Raw genomic sequence first — 23,649 nt, 5'->3', positions numbered from 1 at the left:
GCCTGGTGCTGCACCTCCAGTGCCCTGCTGCCTTCCCAGGGCAGGGGCTCCCTTCTTCCTCCTCCAGCCAAAATGTCCCCAGTGATGCCTGGCCCTGGCACCCCAACATGCCCCAAGGAGCATGGTGAGATGGCTGCCCCTGGAGGCTTTTGGGACTGGCTGTCCCCAGTGTGCCCCCAGTGCCGCCCCACTCTCAGTCCCCAGGCTCCAAGCAGGACCCCAGGAAATCCCAGCCTGGGATGGGGAAGGCTGAGCAGCATTTGAAACATACAAGGCCACCTATCTCTTAATTCATAAACTGTATTAGCTGGGTGATCAGTGGACAAAACCCCACACTGGGGAAGGGGAAACCATGGATATTGAAATAGGCTGCAGCATAGTCCCCTAGCATGCAATCTCTCTCTGGTTACAAATATAAGACCGTTTTAGTTAAATAAATATTCCTTCTGCATGGTGTCAGACAAGAGTTGTCCACTCCCTGATGAAGTTAGGCAGTTTTGGAGAACAGCCAAAAAATACATATTAAATTATAGTGAAACCAGACCGTCTCTGAGCTGTATGGTAGGGGCTGTGCTGGGCACCCAGCACTGCAATGAGCTGTGCAAAGACTGCCCCGTCCATCCCATCACTGGTGGCACTTAGGACTAGACTTGCAGCCTCGAGCAAAGAAAAGCCTAAGGACTGCCAAAATCTGGAAGCTCTTCCTGTTGATTTCTAGGAGTCTCTCCAAATTTTGTGACTCTGACAAGTGTCACCAGTATAACACAATGCCCCGGGCTTGCCACCTGTGTAATCTTCAAATACTTTAATAAAATGCTGCATCAGCATCCTTGTGCCCTGCTCACCTTCCCCACATGCCAAGCTGCAGAAGAGGGTTGGAAGACCCCAGTGTGCAGTGTTCACCAGGTACCCCACCCCCTGCCAAAGACAGGGTCCTGCTCTCCTGGAGCTCAGGAAAAGTGCCACTGTTGGCACATCCTCAGTGAGGACAGCCAGAAGATGCTCTGCACATGCCCCTTGGGAGGGCTTGGTCCTGCCACCCTTGTGCTTTTCTGGTCCTCCTCTTAGGGTAGGAGGGGTCTCAGGAGAAGATGCAGGTCCAATTTTGAGGCGCTGCCCAATGCCCCTTCCACAGAGGAGTGAAACAGTCCACAGGCAGAGGGTTTTCTACCTGCAGAGGCAGGAGGAAGGACAGTCTGGTGAGCAGGTTCAGGTCACCGAGAGCAGAGCACCACTGGTGCCTTACCCTCACTCTGCCTTGAAATCAGCAGTCCCACCTCAGCCACCAATCACTCCTCTGATGTGGAGCAATTGTCACCAAGTATGAACCCGGCCAAGGCAGTGACACACTGGGAAGACTGGTTGAGTTTCATAGGTAGGCATGGATGGAAAATAGAGGGTTCTCAAAATACAGCAGACAGGGTGGCAACGATGCATCACCAGCAGCTAGAACGTAAGGGCAGTGCTGGGCTGACTGATTCCTTTAGAGAAGACGTTCCTAAGCCTTTTTATGTTTTTCCGTTGATGTTTGGTAAGCAGATTGGTACGGGAGATATGCATGAACACAGCTTGGCTGAGGTGCCCCAAGCCATCCTACAGTTGCTAGGAAAGAAACGTTGATGGTAGTTTGCTAAACAAAGCTCTTGTGACATAATGGGGACAGTGACCCTGCCAGGAATGTGGGGTGTGTGGACCCAGACACCCAGCACCATCGTGTACCAAATCATTGGCAGTGGCAGAAGAAAGCTAAAAGCAAACAACAACAGCCTCAAACTTTGTTCCATTTGTGTTCTCAGGGCCCCCTGGCCCTCATTAATAAATAACAAAATATACAAATTAAGAAACAAGAAAAACAAAGAGGCAGAGGAACATAAATAAAGGGAAACAGGGAAAGGCACGTTGCTCAACAAAGTTGGGCTGGAACCCCAGCTTGGGTTCCTCACTACAGCTTGAAGATGCCAAAGTAGTTGTTGCCATGGTTGTAGTTCAGTTTTGTGGAGTCTGTCACGTTGACAAAGACCATGTCATCTTCCCGGAGCTTGAAGACACCTCCCACCCGGATGGACCGGAGTTCGCAGTCACTCCGGGTGCCCTGTGTCTCTAGTCCCTTCAGCAAGAGCCGGTCCTCTTCCTTGGGGAGATGCAAGTAAATAAAGAGGGTGAAGGGTGCCGAGGATGGTTCCTTGGTGCAGAAGCTGACTTGGGAGTAGATGTAGTAGAGCCCTGCTTCCTTCACCTTCAGTTTCCCCTCGTGGTTGGATATCAAGATGTTTGTGGGGCCATACATGGTCTCCTGCCACTGTAGCACTGTGGAGAGAGTGTTGCAGGTGAGCTGGGAGAAGGAGACATCCAGTTTTTGCGGGGACCCCCCACAGACATCTGGCCTCACAGCCTCTGTTTGTCTGTGGGGTGTGGGGGTGGGTCCTTCACACCCCAGGACACCAACTCCAGCCCATGGGAGCAGGTCCCTTTCCCCAGGGCCAGGGCAGGTTTAACCCATGTTGCTGGTCACTGTCCTTGACACCCTTGAATTGATATGCAAGTGGAGGAGCATTTTGCTTCCTTCATCAGGCCAAGTGGAAATGCTTAGGGAGGAGGATTGCACATGGTTACCACCACAGACCAAACACACTCCTGTGTCAACTCCTGTAGGGTTGCTATCTCCATGGATTTCAGGGATACAACCTCCAAGCCCTCAGAGCGCTGCCAAAGCATACTGCAACTCCATTATTCAGAACCTCCCATCCCAGGGCACACAGCCTTTCCTCCAAAGTCCCTCCTCCACCTGGCCTCTGGAGATGGCAAGACTTTACCAAGGAAGCACAAAACTGAACACCCCACAATTCTGATCCCTGCCTGGGTGCAGAGCTGGAAGGGCTTTGCACAGTGAGTGCTGCTTCCCACCACCGGGACCACGGCTCACACAGACCAGCTGCTGCCGTGGCTTTTGGGGCACTACTGGTGTCATCCTGGTAGCTCACAGAGCTGATGCAGGTAAGCCAATAAAGAGATGGGGAAACCATAGGGACTGAGGTCAGCTCTGACCTCCGGGAGGGAATTTGAACCTCTGCCTTCCCCAGCCTACGGAGACACCTGCAAGAGCAGCCAGGGTGAGCAACCTGGCTCCAAGAGAAATAATGAGTTCAACTGCCCCAGCCCAGAGTCCCAGTCCCTGTTGCAGGGTGACCTGGGTGATCCTGGGGGAGCCACGTAGCCCATAGTCCAAGACTGAGCATCCCACAGGGACATTTGCCCACACGGAGCTGAGCACCAGGCAACTGCTGCTCTCTGGGCTATTTCAACTTGCTTTATGGACTCAACAAGTGCTTGAGCAAGGAGTTTTAAAATGCAGCAAGTTTCTCACTTCTTTGATCTTATCTTAGCTTTCCACAGATAAACTATGCTCTGGGTGAAATGCTGCGTCAGAGATGGAAAGAGCAGTTGCTGATTGCTGTCAGTTACTCCAGAATTAAATCAGAAGTGCTCAGATTGTGAAAGCCTTGCCAGATGGAGAGAGTGGCCTTGCAAGCTCATACTCACTTTGGTAATCCTTGCTCTTGAGGGATGTCCCTTAGCTAAAGGTATGCTGGGGGACAGAGCAGTGAGAGCCCCCATGGTCAATACAGAGGGACACACAAGTGCAAATGGACTCAGGGAGATCTCGCAAATCTAGCGTGGCCATGGCTGTGAATAAGTGCAGCTTGCCTAAATCAGCAGATACAATATGCCAGCAGAGCCCTCCTTCAGCAGCCACCCCAGCTAGGTGTGGCCAGGAGAGCAAAAGAACTCAATTTGAAGAACAAAAGAAAAGTGGGAAGTTTTTTCCTTAAATATGATGAGAAAAATTTTACCACTTGTAAAGATTAAGCTGTTGTGGTGCATTGCTAGGAAGGCACATATATACAGCTACTGAGGACAGTTGGCACGGGATGTGTGAACCCCATGTGGCACAGGAGCAGGTGGTGACAGAGAGGTTTGCTGTGCTTTGGGGGCACACTTTCATGCTGGAGTTGCTTTGTCCCTGGCCTCTAGAGAGCCACAGGGCAGGACTGGGGATGCACACTGCCATGTCCCACTGGCTCCCTGGCCGAGGTCAGACCAAGCGGGTCTGTCTTACCTGAGCCTGCATTGTTGCTCTGCTGAACTGCCAGGTGGACTGCAATTGGCTGCCTCTTCTCTGCTGCAATTCCAAAAGGCCAGTGTTATTAACGCCTTGGCACCCTGTCCCCCCTGGGCAGCACAGCTCCTCTACAGGGACTGCAGCACCTCCCACTATTATGTTTCTCTACAGTCCAATTCCAGCTCAGATACAGTGTCTCCAGATTCCAACCCCAGCTCTGAGTAAAGCAGGACCTGGCCTCTACTCAGCAGAGACATGCAGTTGCCTCTGAGGCAGAGCCTCTGAGGCATAAAGCCCATGGAGGAGACAGTGCCACCTTTCCCACTGCTGGGACAGGATCTGGATGTGCCCACACCTCACCTGCCACAGACGTCTCATTCTTGTGTGTCAAATGGGGATGTTCATGGTGCTCATGACCTGCAATGCAGAAAGACCATGAATTTAGTTTTGGGTTCAGTTTCATCAACTTCAGCCATTGTGCCACCCAGAACTGCCTGCCCTGGTGAGACACCCATGCCCAGTGCCCCCCTCCACCAGCCCCATGCTGTGCACAGTCCTACCCCCATGGGGATGCATCAAACCCTGATCTGTCCCCTGCCTCCATGCCATACTCTGAGCTGCTGCAGGGTGAAGGAAATCCCTTTCCAGACCAAGCTATGGGTGCACTGGTGACAGCAAGAAACTCACCTCTCTGCATGTCATACTTGGGCTGCTCCTCGATGGCTCCGTCCTGTAACAACAGTAAAAACATATATATTTTTTTGAAGATGTACAAATAAATGATTTTGAAAGCTTCTGTATGGTCACTGCTCGAGTTGGTGCTGTTTGGCCCTGACATCTCCTAGCAAAGGTGTCAAAAATGACAGAACCCTTCCTCCCCTAGCATCATTGTTTGCAGCAGGGGGTTTGTTTATGATCTTAGTTTTCATGCAATTAAAATTATGTCAAGGGCAAAGTCTATTTGAAAAAAAAAAAGAAAGAAGCAAACAAACATCTTTTCATTTAAAAACATGTCAGAGAGCTTTAAGTGCTGCCAGGCACATCCCTGCCCCTACAGCAGGGGGTTTCAGGGCTGCTGAGCAGGGCTCATCTCAGACACAATTTTGGTAGTCAGTCAGGCACTGATGCAAACCTGAAGGTTTAGCTGAGGTCATTGTTGTCATCACGCAGTGACAACGAGGAAGAAATGTCCCCTTCCTGCCTGCTTTGGCCAGCACAGCCACTCCTAAACAGAGACCCTTTCTTTATTCGCAGAGCAGCACGTACCTTGTACTGGAGATTCTGGAAACCCTTTAAAATCTGTTCACAGTCCAGTAATGTCGACTTCTGACCTTCTGGCGTCCGACATTTCTGTACTTTCCTCAGGAAGATGTAATCTTCATCTAAGCTCAACGTCTCTTCCATCTGCCAACAGGAGAGAGAAGAGAGGGTGAATGGAATGTTAGTGGGAAACCTGCAACAGCTGCCAGCAGAGCCATGCTGTATTCCTGCCAGGGATAAATTACAGCCTGGGAAGCTCAGGGTCATACGTTCAGCACTGGGATGAGCTGAGCAGACAAACTGTGGGTACCGAGAGCTCCCACCAGCCACCCAACACAGCATCTGCACCTCCTCTGGGAATTGCACCCACAGAGCTCATCCTGATCAGCAATGCTGGGTGAGAGGATGATTGTTCAGGATCTATTTTTCTATCACCTTAATAATGAGTTTAAATGTCTCTCTCTGCCTTTTCCAAAAGGCACAGAAATCTCAGGAAAGCCCAGGGACTCAGGGTTTGCAGCTGCTTCCCCAGTAGCCCCAGCAGCCCCAGCAGCTGGGCTGCTTGCTCAGCCCCTTGTTTCCCTGCCCACACAGGGGGCTTGACATTTTTTTACTCACTTATTGATTAAAAAGAGCTGCCAAGAAAACAAAACTACTTGTGGGTTGGGGCTGAATTGCGCCAAGAGTTTCAGATTGAAAAAAAATGAGAAACCAATAAATTAACAAATAAATGCATCAAAATACTGATTTGTGAAATTATACCTGGTTTTGTTCTTTTTTTTTTTCTTTTTAAACCTAGCAGTCAGCTAAATGGCAAAGAGAAAATGCAGCTGGACACGAAGACAGATGGCTGGGCAGAGCGCTCAGCACAAGCAGCACTGGGATGTGGAGGGTTGGGTTTGAAGTCCTGCCACAAGCTCTGAAGGCAGCTGAAATCCTCCTGCCACCTGTGACTGCATTTCAGCTGCCTCTAATCCTCTGTGGTGACCCCATGCAGTCACATTTCACTCTGCTGGGGACCCTCTACTCACTCCTTTGCCCCAAGCTGCAAACTCTGTGCAGCAAAGTTCCCTGCCACCCCCCTTTAAGATCCTCTAGCTCAGGATTGTTCTCCATCCTTGAAGATCAGAAATCACCCACTTAAATTTCAATTTAAGTTGAGATAATACATTTAAAAATCAGTAATGACGACCTTATTGGTGCATCTGGCAAGAAAAACTCGGTCTGGGTTTTAGGCACATATTTCTTTAGCTGGCAGTCTTTTCTGATTTGGAGGAAAGTAGCTTTAGATTGGTGATTGTAAGCATTATGCAGTGTGGCTGCAATCATGGCAACCTCAAAAACAGCTTTTCAGACTCTAACTTTTTGGTAAATATTGTCCCAGGTATGGGACAGGATCACCGATACCGCGTCTCTTCAAAAAATGACAAACTACTAAGGTCCAGTCTTCTCTTCCCTGAATCGAAAGATATCATCTGAAGTGAGACGTTGGTAAAATTCATACATGAAACTCTAAAAAAATTTTCATTTCTGGACCTTTCATCTTCACAATTAGTGTCACAGTGCGTGCCAAGTGCTACAAACCCAGAAAAACCACCACCAAGCCTAAAACATCCACTTGAACGCCTAAACCACACTCTCCCGTCCCCGGACTGGCCATGGGCTGCCAGGGTTGCTCTTAACGGCTCTTCTTGAGTGATCCATTCTCTTTTTGTTAACAAATGGAACAGATCCCTTCCCCAGTGTACATCTTCACGTCAAACTAAAGCAGAAATGAGAACACGGGTGAGATAAATGCTACTGCTGCATCCCTCCAGTGGTCAGCATCGTCTTCTGCCATGTTCATCCTTTTGGTGAGCAGCCTCACCACAGCTGAAGTCAAACCGTGCCAGCAATCCAGCAGAAACAGGCAACCTTCTTTCTCCACTTACCTTATCCATCTTCATGTGAAGATATAAACAGAAGAGCACGGTCCCGATCATCTGTGCGACAATAAATACGGTGAGGAAGCCCATGAACATCTTCATGGTGCCAGGTGAGGTGCTGCTGATGGGTCGGGGTGTCTCAGGGCTGTAGGGTTCATTCATCCTCCTTGCACTTGGCTGGGGCTCCTTCAAATGAGCTGCTTGCAAGTAGCATGAGAACTGTTGTGCGAGCGCCCACTGCTCAAGGGATACAGGTTGCAGCAACCTACACTTCCTGGAAAAACCTCTTCGTAGTGGGTAGGTTTGTTCACTACCATCTCCCACAACAACAAAAAAAAAAGGTTGCTTAGACTTTCTTCTCTCTGTTGCACTTCCATGCCTTTTTCCTACTGTTCTACAAGAAACAGAGAGAGGTTCTTATTCTGTATATTCATACTTGCCCTTAAATCACTCCAAACTATTCCCTGGTGGTTTTTTTTCCTGTTGCTGATGAAAGTTTTGTGGCAAGTTGTCTTCAAAGAAATGAAGACAGGTAGAGAGCTGCTGAGAAGCACTGTGGGCTGCCAGGGGCTAGGAAGCACTCAGAAAGTTGGTTGTTTCTCAAAAGGGGAAGAAAGGCTTTTTGCTGTTCATTTCCTTCAAGAGAAGGACGATTTTTGGCAGTGAAGACACTTGGCTGAGGCAGGTGGGTTGTGCTGGTTTCTGCCTTCTCTTGTGCTCCCCAGGGGTGAAGTCTCTGCCTGGGGAGGCTGGATGATCTGGGAGGAGGGATCATCTCTATGGGCACCCTAGTGACCCTAGTGTGGGCACAGCTTTCATGATCCTCAACAGATAGTAGGACTTTGAAGCCCAAAGTTTGAACCTCCCTCTCCAAATCAATTTGGAGAGACAAGTTTTAAGCAGCTTTCTTAGTATCTTTGGGAGGTGCTCACCTTGCACCCAAAGGCACCAGCCATCTCAGTCCCTGCATCTGCTTATCCATGTTACCTATATCTGCATATCGGGGCATGAAAAGTGCTGCTGGAGATGACAGGCACTCCTGTCAGCTGCTGACCTTCCAGTATCACCACCAACTCTGGGCAATGCTTGTCCCCTCTATGCCCTTACCCCTCTCAAGCTGGCAGCAGGGAGGTGAGGTCCTGCCCCCAAGCTTTTCAGGCATCCGACATTCTTGTGTACATGTAACTAAAATAATTTAGGGTAAATACAGAGGGGTCCTCACTGCTTTCAACAGGGGACAGACCTCATTTTCTCCATATAAAGAGAATAAATCTGGGGGGCTGTTGGGGTGCAGAGGAGGAGGACTGTGAGGTTTGAAGGCATCATCGAGCCATCATGTAGAGCTGTTTTGAAAGTGTAGAAGGGATGCTGGAGGCAATGCTCTTATCAGATGTGCACACAGCAAATAAAGGGTTGGATCCTGGCGAGGCAGTGGGTGCTGAGCAGGTGCTGCTCGCCACCAGTCCCAGGAGAGGAGGGCACACAGTGCCTTTCAGGCTGCTCAGAGCATTGCAGGATTGAGTCTAGCGTTGCTTTTGCTTTCTGCCCTCTCTCCTGCATCCTGCCCTGTGTGGTTAGGGCACTGTGAACTGCAAATGCAAAAGCTGGTAACAAAGCACAAACATCTCTGCAACTGAATCAGAGTTTGACCTCAGCAGGTCACTTTTGCCTTCTGGAGGACAGATTGGCTCCTGGAGTCCCTGCCCTTGGGACCCATACCCTGAGGGCTGCCCATGCACCCTGACCATCCAAGTGGTGCCTTGGTGTTCAGCTCACCAGGGCTTCCCACCCCCCCCAGGAACATCCTCCTGGCAGAAGCAAGGTGACCCAAACAGTGCTGGGGATGCACTATGCTGTGTTCCCAAAAGGGGTCTCCTTAGCATTGCCAGGCTTTGGATCTGGTCCCTAGGGCCTGCAGCCCTGCTGTGCAAAGGACCAAGCCCACACACAGCCTGGGACCACTGCCAAGTGCCAGCTTTTATTCTGTTTTATCTTAAAATTGGCATCATCTTTGGAAAGACCAGCCCTGGCTTCCTCACAGGAGTCTGGTCTGACATCAAGCTCTTGCACACATCCCCTGCCATAGTGAGCTTGCCACGGGCAGAAAGACATTTGGATATTCCCAAGAACACCCCAGACAGTTGAGGCCCATGAGGTCATGGTGGGGAGAAGCCCTCACTCCCCAAAGCCCTCACCCTGTGCCTTAGCCCCATCACACTCACCAGCACTTTCCAGGGCTCTTCAGAGTTTCCTCTGAATTTAACACATATGGGGGAAGTTGCTAGATGAGAAACAAAATGACATGAGAAATCATCACTTAATACCATTCCTGAATGTGCTGAGACAGAGGCAGCCGATAACATGTGAAACCACAGCACTGAGTGTTGCAGAGAGGTTTTGCACAGCTACTCCTCAGCCCTGGCTGTCCCCAGCAGACAAAACCTCTTCAAAGCCACTTCTGGATAGCCACCTGTCACTGCTTCACCGAAAGGAGAAGAACCTGTAGGTAATGCCAGAAAGCCCAAGCACGCCACTGGCCCCGTTGCAGGTACCTTGCTGGGGAGGCTGGAGCCGGCAGAATCCTCGGAGGGGCTGATGGGTTCGGTGAGGAGGATGGGGAAAGACTCTAGTTCTGGGTACCCAGCACAAAACATCACCAGAGGCTTGGCCAGCTTGTGCTGCAAACCAGGAAACTGAGTCTGTAGTCACCAGCACCCTGATGGGAGAGACTAAGTGGAAAATGTGACAGTGGGGATCGTGGCAGAGGTTCATTAGAGGCAGCTCCTCTTCTGGAAACCATTGCTGCACGTCAGTGATCCAGCCCCTTGCTGCCCTGGCTGGCGGGGAGCAGGCCCTCGGGAGCCATCCACCCTGCACCACCTGGTCCTTCAAGCCAGACTACTGTGACTGCTATGCCAGTGTCAGAGTGACCAGGGGGTGCCTGTCAGGTTGTTCTGTCACCCTTGCTGTTCAGAATCAGGCAGCCCAGGAGGAAAAAACTGATGCGGGGGGGGTGGGGGTGGGGGTGTTGGGCCTTGGGGAGATGCTCTGTTGCCATCTCACTTCCTCACATGGATAGTAGGGATGGGGGGAAAGACTCAAAACCCTCAAAGCCTGTGTTACCTCAATGCCAGGGCCAGGCAGCATCACGGTTGCACATCCCTGACTGTTTACCTGCTGTAGGAACACAGGGGAGCGTAGCAGAGGGGGAACACAGCTTTGGAGAAAGAGGGGCATGGTCCAGGGGAACGATGAGCAATGGAGAGAGGACCCAGTACCAGAAGGAAGAATCTGCCTGCATGGGATAATCCCAGGGAACATGAAGTTACACCTTCACTTGGTGACAAGCCCACCACTCAGAAACTAACTGGGTTTTCTTTTCCCACCCCAAACCCTCTGAACACAACCATGCCCATCCACTCGTGAACCCAGACTGGCACAGTTCCTCCAGCCAGACAACCCCCGGGTGCGACAATGGGAAAATGTGATCCATCGCTTGCATTCCTACTGACCTAGTTGTGGTATTTCCGCTGATCAGCAAATTGTCTCCACTTGTACTCGGCGCTCTGAGTTTTGTTTACTGAGAAAATATCCGGTTGCCTGCCCCTGTGATCTGTCAAAGGCTGGGAGCATCTCTGAAGGCAACAAGGTGAAAGCTGGTAAGAGAGTGATTTTTTCTTTTGGTGTGCTTGCTGCGGTTTTGTGACTAGCTTTTTGAAATGTGCTGCTCACCCCACATGCTCTTTACAATTAACAAAATCTGAGTGGTGTGCAGTGCTAAGAACAATACATTGAAAAAGAAGATTTTATTCTGAGTCAGAAAAGGAGTTTGCTTGCGATGCCGTGGGAGGGATGCAGAAGGGAATCTATGAGAGAAACCTAAATTAAGTCCCTTCAGCACAGAGCCATGGGCAAAAGGGAAATATGAGCTTTTCCACCATTTGCTTTGTCACTTCTTTAGACTTTTCGCTCTCTTGTATCCTCTGAGCTCTTATCATCACCCTGTTATCAGAGAGGAAGGGGGGACAGCCATAGCCAGAACACCACAGAAAACATCACCAGCATCCGGAGAACGAAAAGTTGCGCTGCAGTTTCCGTTAATTTTCTACCTTGGCGTGAAAAAAAGAAAGTCTTGGAGACCAGAGCAGCAGGAAGCAGCCTCAGGTAGAGACAAAGATGTTCTTCTGTGGAAGAACAGAGCAGAAGATGGTGGTTGTAGCCACTAAGGTGGCAAGGGCAGGCTGCAGCCCCATCGCTCGCCAGGGCCCTCAGCCAGAGACACCCATGTGGAGGTCACCAAAAGTTCAAAATTCCAGCAGATGTAAACGCAAGTGGTCCCGGCAGGTAGATCAGATCAGGGTGTACAGTGCCATCTCCACTGCATTTTTCTCACAGATAGGAGGGGACATCTGCCCCTCCAGTCAACTGCCCCTTCTCTGCCACCCTCTAGAGCAGCAAAGGGCAATGGAGAGCGACAGGGGATGGCACTGGGGTGCTGCTGTCCCTCTGAGCCTCCCTGCTCCAAGGGTCATTGTCATCTGTGCCCACTTCCCTCCTTACCCCCTCACCTTCCTGCCTTTTGTATGACCCATGGGCACACCCCGTGAGGAGCAGGGAACAGCAAAAACACAAGCCCCAGTGACCCCACAGAGGATGGAGGGCCTCAAAGGGCACGTGCCTTTCGTGCCACATCAGGGTGGCAGTGCCAGCCTTGCTGTGCTGAGCCACAGAGAGCACCTGGCCTCCAAACTGCTGATGCTGAGCCTTACCGGAGCTGCGAAACCACAAATGGCACTAGAAACTTCTTGCTGTGAAGGCTGCACCTATTTCTCCCGACTTCCTAAAAATAGAGCCCGGTGCGGAGGCCCCCACGGCCCCGGCCCTGCCAAACAAGCCCCTGCTGCCTGAGTCACGGCGGAAGGGAGCAGAGCATCCCGAGCGTCCCCCCGCACTCGGCCAACAGCCGAAAGCTGCTCTCCCCGGCACGGGGTGCGGGGGCTGCGCCCATCAAAGCCTCAGAGAAACGCCCCGGCGAGGCTCTACCCTTTCATGTTGCGAAAGGAGAGGGTAGGAGTGGGGAAAAGCAAAACCCGCGGGAGGCTGCAGGGCTGCCGATGCCCGCGGCCGCCTCCCACGGCGCGGTGCGATGGGTGGGTGGGGAGGGTCCCAGCGTCGACTTTGCATCGCCCCTTCCTCCCCACCTGCCCCGTCAGGATCAAAAGACAGACAGGACCACGTCTTCCACATCCGTGTGGGACACACAAACAAAACAAAAGGCTTGGGAGGAGACGGGGGATGCTGACATTCCTCCCCACACGGAGCTGAGTCCCCGGCAGCCGCATCTGCAGCTGGCTCCAAGCACTCGCTGGGCTCCACGAGGACAAACCCAACCTTGCCACAGCAGAGCCACCCAGCCCTCGGCTCCCACCACCCCACAGGGTGGGACAGTACCCACGGATCAAGGCATTGTGCCCTATGGAGGGTTTCACAGCTCTTGGCCAAAGTCCACGTGTAGCACTGAGATGCATGGGATGCCAAGGATTTTGTGCGGGTTCTGTCGTGGGATGTGGGTGAGACACAACCTGGATCAGCTGCTGTCCTGCTCAGCCTTTCCCTCCTTTCCCTCCCTCTGTAGCTGGAGGTTTGCAGTGAGCCCTTGCACTGGCTGAGCCCCAGGCTGGCTATGCCTGGTTATCCCACTGGGCACTGACACATCCTGCAGTAAATCATCTGGATCCTGATTGGAAATTATCAAGAGATGGGCAATCTCCCAAGGCAGATTTGGCAGCCACTAATTCAATCTTCCCCATTTCTATCCTTCATTACACCACAATCCCCCTGCCAAGGCAATATTAATGCAAATTACTCATCTTTTCCAAAACCTTTTGCACCTCTTGCTCCATAAGGCTCTCATCACAGGGCTTTCTTCACCACTACAAGAATCACCTCTGTGGCTCTTCAGTCATACCCTTTCAACCTTTGCTGTCATTTGTCCCCCCTCCCCACTGATCTCTGAATCCCCTGGGAGGCTATGCTCATCCCTCATGATCACTAGGATCCCACTGGGGTCACACACAGTCCCAAGGGGAGCAAGAATGACACTGCTGTCAGTGGCAGGAGATGAGCCAGCCAGGGTGGGCAGCCAAAGGGGCAAAGGGCAGACAGGGAACACTTCTCTGACCTGAGGGCTTTGGGGAGGAAATCCTCAGCCCCTACCCGGGAATAACTCTCCCCATGAAGAAGGCAGGAGGAAGCTGTGCTTAGGTGCACATGCAGCCATGCTCACTCTGGGAGCCCAACCAAGGCAGTGCACACACAGTCAGAGGCAGCGAAACCAATCTTGAATCTCTTGGGAAGTGATGCAAAGACAGATCAGCATCACCTTCCATGGTGTGTGACAGACACTGCAGTGCTATCTCACAGCCCCTTCTCCTTGCCATGATGCTCTGAGCAGGGCATGTTGGTATCATGAGGAGCCCTCTCCCTGCATGCTGCCAGCCCTGCTGCTGCTGCAGCGCACTGGTGGGAATGCTTGCCCCAACCCCAGCCCCAGCTTGCTCCTAGGCCACGCTACAACAGACCCAGCTTTGGGGTGTCATCTTGATAACAAATCCATCATAAATTCCCTGTGAACCTGTGGGAGGCACAGGAGAGCAAACGCTAAACCAACTCTGCCATCTACTGACTCCTCAGTCTCCTCTCCCTGTCCTGTCCATCCTTCCATCCCTGCCTCACATAGACACCTGGAAAGTTGTTAAAAATGAAGGGTCTCCATGCTGGGACATGATGACACAGGCGATGCCAGAGGAGCCCTGCAGCCAAGCACGTCCTGCCTCACCTGCCCTGTGCCCCAGAGATGTGGGCACAGCTCAGGCTGCAGAGCAAAGGGCTTTGTGGGGAGAAGAGCAAAGTAGAGCTACAAAAGCTGCTCTTGACATAACAACGTTCTCAGTGCTCAGGCCACGGACAAGACCAGCTTAAAGAAGAAAGTAAGTCTGGCTTCCATGAAGCACTGATGTTTCAGGAACTTCTCCATCTGAGCAGATCTTAGAGGCAGGTTTCCTTTTCAAGGAAGCAGCACCTCGTGGCTGGCAAGTGTCTTGTCAAGGTCCACCACTGCTTTCCCCACAGCCCATGGGAGCAGGGCTGGTGCAGAGCCCAGGTCTGGCTCGGCATGTGGCAGTGGGGAAGAGCAGGTGACAGCTCCAAGCCAGCCTGGCAGCCCCTACACCATGACCAGAGGGGGTGCAAAGCCTGGGTCTGGGCTGAGCTCTGACCTCGCTCAGCGGTTTTTGCCGATGGCCACTGGGGCAGAGACAACCCCCAGGCAGGAAGGGATGTCACCCCTTTTGTAGGAACTCCTGTCTGTGGGCTGAGCACAGAAAACTGAGCAGCACGATCAGCTTAGTGTTGCCTCATTAAGTGAAATAAAAAGGAAACAAGACATTTAGAAGTGGAAATAGAACAACTTCCCTGGTGCTGTGGAAACCATCCTGCCAGTGTGGGAAGGTACTTCCTGGACTAAATCCTGGCCACTGAGGCAGGTCCCTCTTTCCAGCACTGCAAAGCAAAGTTTTGGCTACAGAGATCTGGAAAGACTCCCAGCCATAAGGACAAGGACATCACTGGCTTCCCAGTCTCAGTTCATGCCTAAGCAGTGCAGAGGCAGCTATGTGTGATAAGTGGGAGTATGAAACACCAGAAATTCATTTTCTCTTTTGATTTCCTCCACAGCAGTGTCCCAGAGCATGGGGGTGCAGGAGCTCCAAGGCTGGAGTGGCCACTGGGCCAAGGCACCACACTGCTGAGAAAGCACCACAGCCTCAGCCCCAAAATCCCACCTCCACACCAAAGGTCCCAGCAGCTCAGGGGGCTTCTGCAGAGGAAAATGGTGGCAGCAGGATGGCAAATGTCAAGCTTGTATCTCCAGGCCTGAGGTCAGCATCTGTAGCACTCCAGGTATTCACCAGATGGAGGATGGAGACTCCCCATGGCAGTGCTGCAGTTGGATAGTGTGACCAGAAGGACTGACATGAGGCCTTTAAGATGCTTCTCTTTCAAAACAATGAGAAAATTAAAGCCATGGTAATTGTGTAAATGAGCTGTCCTACCAATACTTTATTTTCCCAAGGGAGATATTTCCTTTTTACCAACACAGCCCCACTTTGAACTTTTTTTGGTCACTGCCCAAAGAGATGCAGATCTGCAAACACCCTCTGAGCTGTCTGTACTAATTGTCCTGTCTCTAAAGGGTGCTGCAAGCTTAAAGATGAGCCTGAGGTCAATAGAAATGTCCATTCTTAGTACCTGGTGATGGTATGGCATTGGATATGCTGGTTCAGCATTCCCCTCTGCCCCTTTTAGCCTGGAGGAGTGGCATTTCCAAGAAGTTGCTCCAGCCTGGGTGAATCGCAGCCCGACACAGAAGCAGGACATGTCCCATCCTTCCAGGAACGTGACATCAGAAGATGCAGCAGCCCTGGTTCCTGTTCCTGCTGATGCTGGGAGTGAATCTGCTGCAGTTTCTGGGTACAAGTCACTCCTACCAGCAGACACACGGTGCTTCTCGGAGCTTGCAGCCTGTTTACAGAGGCTGAGAGACGTCAGCTCATCTCACATTTACCACAGGGGCCAGGGACACACGCAGGCAGCTCTGGCAGAGTCGCTGCCCTGCTGGGAGCCCCACACCCAGCCCTGGCCCCTCTCCCAACCATGCTCAGGCTGTGATGGGCTGGAACCCCCTGAGAAGCACACTGAGTGTGTCAGCTGCTTCATCCTTCCCAGAGGTTTCCCATAAGGTGTGGAGAAAATGCTGTAGAGCTACAGAAAACATGGCTTGTTCAAGCACTCAGTTTTAAGGGATGATGGGGCTGAAAAACAAAAATTAGGATGATTTTCCAGATGCAGCTCCCCCAGGATCCAGTCATATCAGAGAAACAAGTTTCTCATGGAGAAGATTCATCCAAACATATCTCAAGTATAATAAACCAGACACAGAGCTATGTGCCTCATGGGTGAGTGTGAATTACGGGACTGAGGGACACATTAGCACATCAGATTGCAGAGCATGGGATTTCAGCTTCTTTGCTGGTGCCCAGGCTCATCCAGAGTACCATCCAGCCCATCTCCACATCCCATTGGAAGCCATCACACCATTACTTAGGCTGATGAGAGCTGGCCTGGGGACACACAGATGCTGTTCAGGGCACACTTTTTCTTTCCAGAGCAGCTCCTCATATGCCCAGTCTGCTGGACACATTTCTCCTCACTCACTTGAATGAGTGACCAAATGCCAGAGGTTGTAATTCCCTTTTAGCAGAAAAGCAACTTTTACTTTAAAGTGGAAAATCTTTGGCCTAAAACCCCCCTGCACACCTGGAGGGAAGTATTACATGGATGTGATGCAATCAGGGAGGCTTGCAAGCTGGAATGGCCACTTGCTGCAAAACACAGTGAAAGGGAAACCCCAAACAACCTGTTCAGGGAAAACACCCTACTGACACTAACTCTAAGGACAGAAAAAAAGGACTATTTCCCCCCAGTATTCAGGGTGTGGGAGATGAACGCACAACAGTCAAGAAACTATCACCATTTTGCTGAGCCACAAGAAAAGCTACCCACAGAAACAGTGAGTGTTGTCATCCCCATGACAGTCAGTTGGGGAAACAGTTACAGAAACTGGGCTCAGTGGTTTGAGAGAAGGGAAAGCAAACCCAGAGCACATTCCAGTGTGTACCCTCAGCATCAGCCTCCTTACACCCCATTACAGGCCATGAGCTAGTCAGGATGTGGATCACATGGGCCTTTGCCACCTGGGCATATAGATGGAGAGATCTGGAAGGCAGGACACTCGTTTTCTCTTGCTGCCTGTGTCCAACTGCTTATGATACCTTAGAAAGTCAGCTGGTCTCAATTTCATCACTGGTGAAATGAGGCATCTCTGTTGCTGGGAAGGGTGAAGATCTAGAGATACCCAAAACAGATTGAGTGGATATAGAAAAAAAAAATCACTATGCCAGCTCTAATCTGCAGAGCAATATAACTTTTTCAGAGTGAATTGTCTCTCAAGGTGAGGCTGCAGGATTAGCAAAACCTTTTTTTTTTCCCCCAGGTCTCTTTCAGACACGATGGTAATTGCTGAGTGATCCCTTATCTCAAAGCTTTTTCATCTTACCTTCTTCCCCTGTTTTGTTGAGAGAACAGCTGGGTGGGCATCTGGCAGTCAAATTCAACCCACCACAAGGTTCCAGCCCTACAACAGCCCCATTCACCTCCTACTAGGCAATGCAGCTCCTGAGGAACATCACTGCCCCTCCTGACTCCCTGACCCAGGAATTCACCCTAATTCTTAAAGAACTGAGCTGAATCACTATAGATAATAATTACACAGTGAAATGGTGAGTGTCAGTGCTGCCACAGGCACCCATCTCCTGTCCCTACTAACCAGCCCCTAGTCTGTGAAGCTCCATGGCAGTGACACATGATGCAGAGACAGTCTCTAAGTGACAGCCTAGATTTGGTGCAGGAAGGAAAATTTCCCCCAATTCCCTTCATAATAGCAGAGTGTGCAGCCTCTGGGGTGGTCTTCAGGCTCTTTGAAAAGAGGGCTCAGATGGATTTTTTTTAGCTTTGCAGGGCAAGAAGATCAATAGAACTGAAAGTAGGTTCACACCACAGAGCCCACCCATGCAAAACTATCACGAACCACAAAACCAGGCAATTACACAATCTCCTTCTAATGTTTACCAGGTTCATTTTCCGGGCACTGGCTGCTGTTGAAAACAGCCTCAGGAGAGCTTGGTGGTAGAAATGACCTCTTGGTCACCAACAGTCAGAAAACCCACTAAGCTTGTCCTAAAGGGTAGAAGCATATGATTCAGGTCTCTAAGAATGAGTCTCAGTCTTCAAATAATCCTGGAATTATTTTGGTACAAACCCAGAGCTCTCATATCACCATGTTTCACATATCTGAGATCAAAGGGAGAGGATGCAAAGCAAGTTTTCTCCCCTGCATGGCAAGGATGGACAGGTATCTCCCAGGAAGATGGAGTTTGAGGTTCATCGTGCCTAGAAAGAACCATATGGAAAGGACAGATCTGATTAATAGCAATGGGTGGGCATCTCTTAGACAAACTGTGTCCTTTTAGCTCATTTCTGGAGCTGCCAAGCACTGTCCCTGCCAAAATCCAGACTGGGTTCTCCAGGCTCTCTTTGGTCATGGCCAAAAGCACTATCACACATGGCATCCAGCAGAGGAGAGGGTGGGTAATCACCCCTTCCTCTAAGCAGATTTACCAAAACCTTCTCCAGACTCGTGAAGAAGCACAATTTACAATCCCTTTGCACAGTGGGGCCATGCCTTCCCCTCCCTGCACAGCACAGGAGCAGCAACATTCCCTGGAGGATCACAGGGCATTTGAAACCTCTGCTCCCATGTCCTCCTCCCAGCCTGTGGATAACATGTTCACAGGATGGGTCAACTTTCTCCTCCATCCTAGAAGGAGGAAATTTCTTCCCTAACAGCCACCACTACAACACTTTGCTGCATGGTGGCTTCTGCTGGGTGGTGAAGTGCCAGCAAGTCATTCATAAAATTATGCCTCAGGTAGGAAAAAGGCCAGAGCTCTGCATGGGAAATGAAATGCTCTTGAAATTACATGGCTGTCCTGGGGATATGAACATACAAAACTAATGAGGAGCCCTTGAGCGTTTTGTACATCAGCCCAGTGTACAGCCTTGGTGAACACCAAACCCCAGCACTCAGCAGCTCTGGGACAAAACTGTGGCCAAGGAAGCACTCAGCAGATGTGAGTCCTGAATTGCTGTGTCCCTGCAGGGTGTGCTGGTGGCAGAAGGTCTCACCTGGATTGGTAGCACATTGCCCAGTGGTTTTGGTCTGCACAAACACAGTGTTAGAGGATGCAGGATGAGGTTGCATGATGCTCAGCACACACCATCACACAGGCCAAGGACTGGATTATGATTCCAGCCCAGCCCAGCTGGAGCTCAGGAGTCTCAAGGCATAAAAACCATCCTACATTAAGATCAAAGATCCAGTGCCCATCCCCAATAGTAGCTGATAACCAAGGAAATTAAGGATCTACCTTGTGCCCATCAAAGTTTGCAAATTCCTACACTGGGGGTTGCATCCAGAGGGCTGCGTTTAGGAGAGACCTGTGCTTCCTGCTGTCCACCACAGCATCCCTCAGCTGGCAGCACCACAGTTTGGTCACACATTGTGACAGAAACACTTGTTTTCCCTTGTTCCACCTTGTCTGATGCTCACCGAGCTGCTCTACAGTTTCTATTTCCTTAGCAGTGGGAATTCAGCAGCTTTACTGATGCAATGCAGTTATGTGGCAGTTCTTCAAGCTAAACCCAGTGGGAAGTTTGCTTCCCAGATGGCACTGTTTGACAGCAGCTCTGGGACACAGTGTGGCTCCCCAGGAAGCAGTGGTAGTTGTTGGAGCCAGGCCCTTTGGAAGAGGATCTGGTTTCCCTGTGTTCTGTTACTGTCACATTTTGAGGACTAAGGCACATGCAGAGAACTGGAGCAGACATGAGCTTTGCATTAACCCTCTTCCACTGGGCATTGCAGGTGGCTTTTCCAAATGTCTTCCTTTTTTATAAACAGGAAAAAGGGTAGTATTTGCATTCCTTGTCTCAACACATTTCTTATTTTTAGGTCTTTTGCTGTTTATACAGCAAATGTACTGTTCAAAGACTGCAGCAGCAGAGTGTGACAAACATCAAAATCTTTGGGATCACTGAGCATCTTTTCATTCTGGGCATCTCCACAGCAGATGAGCCTCCTGGAATTACTGTACCAGCATCATGACATGGCATCTGTCACTCGGGAGCTGCACCATGTATCTCTCACAAGCACCAGCAGCACGATGAGTGCACCCACAAACCAGAGGCAAACACAGTGGCATCTGTGCAAACACACTGCACACCCTCAGGCACACAAAGTGCCGCTGACAGCACCGAGAAGTGCTGAGTGCTGGAATGTGCAGGAACAGCCAGAGGTTTGGATTTGCTGTTTTGACTGTTCCCATTCTCCTTCCATCACAGTGGTGGAAGTAACACAAGGCAGGAGATAAAGAGAAATACCCTGTAAAGGGATGAGAGATGCAGCATTTGCATGATCCAATGACACTGGGGACTGACTGTGCACATGATAACCTGCTGCAGAAAACACACAGGTGAGATCAAGTGTCCATCCTGACTGAGCCACACTGACACAGCTGGACTTCCTAATTTAGGAAGAAACAAGTATTCTCAGGAGGAAGAGATGCTCATCCTCTGACCCTGCCACCCACCAGCAATACCCAACTGCAACACACAAGCCCAGCACACCCTGCAAGGTCACTGCAGAATGAGTGATGATAGACAGCACAATCACCACTACTGTTATTTTTCCAAAGAGATCAGCTAGGAAATACGTTTAATTTTTTGAAGAGAGATTTAGAGAGGTCCAAGCTCTGAACCAGGCCTTGAAAAGAAACAAAGAATAATGGGTCATCATTATCCATGGATATTCATTTACATGGCAGCACTGAGCATTCAGGAAATGTATGAAGTTTCCTACATGGGGAATAACAGTATCTTCTTTCATACCATAAGGACTTCAGACTCCCAGTATTTTTCCTGTATACTAGATGGCTGAAATAGAAATACCTGATTTTAGAGCCACCAAGGAGTTAGACTGAAGTGACTGAAGCCATTGCTTCAGAAGGGCTCTTAGAAAAGCCCAGAAAAAAACTCAGATCCAAGTGCAGGTTCGAGAGAAGGGCTCATAGTTTCACATCCAATAACATTTGTGAAAACCTGAATACTGGTTGTTTATTACCTGAAACGATTTACCCAAAACTACTTCTGAATAATCATAAATCATCAAAGCAGCTGTCGGCCACCAGGCAGCCTCAAAACACACATCAAGAGCCAACATAACAGCTTAAAAAATCCTGCAAATGCGTAGAATGATTTGACTCATTTAATTGCTTAAATCAAGCCAAAATCCAGTTTAATGATACCCTTATAAACAAAGAATATGTCACAAATAACGAGTCAACAGAAATACATGTTTAACACAAAGAAGTAAAACTGGTTCTGTGGCAGATGCTCGTTTACATATGTATTGATTTAATTACAGATTTCTCTCCCTCCTTTCAAGATTGCTAAAAAAGATTCAGAACACAATCCCAGAACTGCTCAAACTGAGCCAGAGAGACTAGAGACACTAATTTTTTCCTTTGGTTGTGCCTACAGAGATGTGCAACATTCCTGCTCTTATTGACATAAACAAAGTCAGAGGCACGGGCGGGACTGCCACAGCTTCAGCTCCTGATGCTCTGCTGCATGTGAGGAAGCTTGTGCCTGTCTTCGTAAGCATAAAAGCCAGAATTGGGCCAGGAAATCCTCGAGTTTTTAGTCTGCATTAAAGCAAATTTCTGTGCATGCTGCAGCTGTCTGTATGAGAGACGAGGCGAGTGGATGTGCACAGGGGAATAAATCTGGCTCTGGGTTCCTGCACTCCCCAGTTTGCAAAGCCACAGAAAGCATTTTTCCCAGGCAAGGAGGGGCAATAGAGAAGGCTCTTATTTCCCTGAAACCCCTCCCTTCCCAAGCGTTTCTGCATGGAGACAGGCAGGAGTTCTCATTAGTCACTGTTACAAGGTTGTTTTGTGCCCTACAGCCTGTCACTGTGGGAAATCTGCCTGGAATCAGAGCAGGCTGCCAGCCTGCTGCAGCCTGGACAGCACCAGCACCCTGCAGGATGATTCCAGAGCTGCTTCACAAACTGTCATTTCTCAACAGTATTTTCAGGCTGCTTTCCTGTCAAGCAAGGGGAAAAAGACCCAACAAACAAAAGCACCTACTTTTTGGGATACCACTACACAGCCTGTGGGCAGACAATGGGTTTCTACGCAGGCAGAGGGGTCATCTTTTGTGCCTGTGCTGGGAGGATTCTGCACAGGGATGCCTTGAGGGATGACTGTGTGCTGCATCCCTGGACTCGCTGTCTGCCCATGCCTGTGGCTTTGCCTCCTGATCTTCCCCATCACTGCACCATCCCATGGGTGTTCCTACAAAACATGAGGTCCACAACAGCGTGTTTTGAACAACAGACCTAGAAGCCTCCTCATCAGACCCACCTCATCCTCCAGCCCTGCCCAGGCAGGAGTTAGTCATGCACTGTTAGCAGCTCAGCCCTGGCTTGGGGGGCAGAGGAGCCCCACTGACCAGCTCTGTTCAAGACACCACCTTGTAGATGATGGATTTTATGCCTTAAATCCATCTAATAAATGGAATTCTCTGTAATATTTTTTTTTTGCAAGAAAAAGGACAAATGGTGCAACCATGATGCTGATCCTACATATTTGGATAAACATAGAAAAACAGTCCAACTTGCCCAGGGCAAGTGTTGGGCAATCAGTTCATGCTCTGTTGGCAAATGAAGAGGTCAGCAAGAGGGTGATTAGATCCTGTATGGAGCAGAGTGGAAACATCCCCAGCCCCTCCTGCCCCTGCCCTTTAACTCAGAGTAAATCACTCACCTTCGTGCTATGCAGAGACCTCAGGTCCTGTGCACCCAGCACGTGGTGCAGTCCTTGGTGCTGTTTTTCTAGCAAAGCAGGATAATGTCTGGCTGGTCTTTGCACACTTACAGTCAGCAGTCATTGGTGCAGCCTTGGGAAGGGGAAAAAAAGAGTGTTTTGATTCTAATCTTTTCTTAAAACATGGCACAAATCCAGCACCAACAAATAATGTGGGATAGGTGGAACTGTGATAGTATCACACGTCTCAAATGTCTTGGTTATGTGACAGCTTGACTAAAGCCAGGAAACTTTCCTTAGGCTCTACTTAGTCTACCTTAAAAAACACAAACAAACAACTTTATGCATCAAAAAGTCCAGCTAGAGGACTTTCCTAATTGCCCATAATTTTTAATTAGCCCTTGCGTTTTCCCCTGAAGTGGCTTGAGTGCAGTACCCAGACTGCACACAGTGTTCCTCGTGCTGGTGAGCTGCACATAGTGACTGCTCTAAATATCATTTATCTGGCACACGGTTGAGACTTGACAATATTTGGGCAGTTTACAAGAAGCAATATCGTTCCTTCCCTGCCCTGCAGAGAGCCTGGCTGTTCTGCATTAGTCCACACTGCTCTACAACCTGTACAGAACTGGAGGTCTTGGTTTCCAGAGCCATAACCAGATCCAGTCAGACTTGGGGGTTGCTGCAGTAGCTGGTTGGGGTCCACAAAACTTCAAGATAATCAGACATTCAAGGCCTCCACAGGAACTAAATCTTTAAAGACTAAGAAAGGGTTTATCTTCTA

At 50.0% G+C, this 23,649-nt stretch overlaps 1 protein-coding gene across 1 annotated transcript; it reads right to left on the bottom strand.

Moving 5' to 3' along the window:
* Positions 1-1,763: 1,763 nt before the first annotated feature.
* Positions 1,764-8,190, bottom strand: CD40LG (CD40 ligand). Its single transcript, XM_064670049.1, has 6 exons — positions 7,312-8,190; positions 5,387-5,524; positions 4,808-4,850; positions 4,481-4,537; positions 4,118-4,180; positions 1,764-2,307 (listed from the first exon to the last, which is right to left on the bottom strand). Exons 1-6 carry the CDS (start codon positions 7,465-7,467, stop codon positions 1,943-1,945), a joined length of 822 nt encoding a protein of 273 aa, XP_064526119.1. The 5' UTR covers positions 7,468-8,190; the 3' UTR covers positions 1,764-1,942.
* Positions 8,191-23,649: the final 15,459 nt, after the last annotated feature.

Source organism: Pseudopipra pipra, chromosome 13, assembly GCF_036250125.1.
Source record: "Pseudopipra pipra isolate bDixPip1 chromosome 13, bDixPip1.hap1, whole genome shotgun sequence".
Classification (NCBI taxonomy): domain Eukaryota; kingdom Metazoa; phylum Chordata; class Aves; order Passeriformes; family Pipridae; genus Pseudopipra; species Pseudopipra pipra.
Note: the sequence above shows the minus strand (reverse complement) of the source record. Positions and strands in the feature narration are given on the sequence as shown.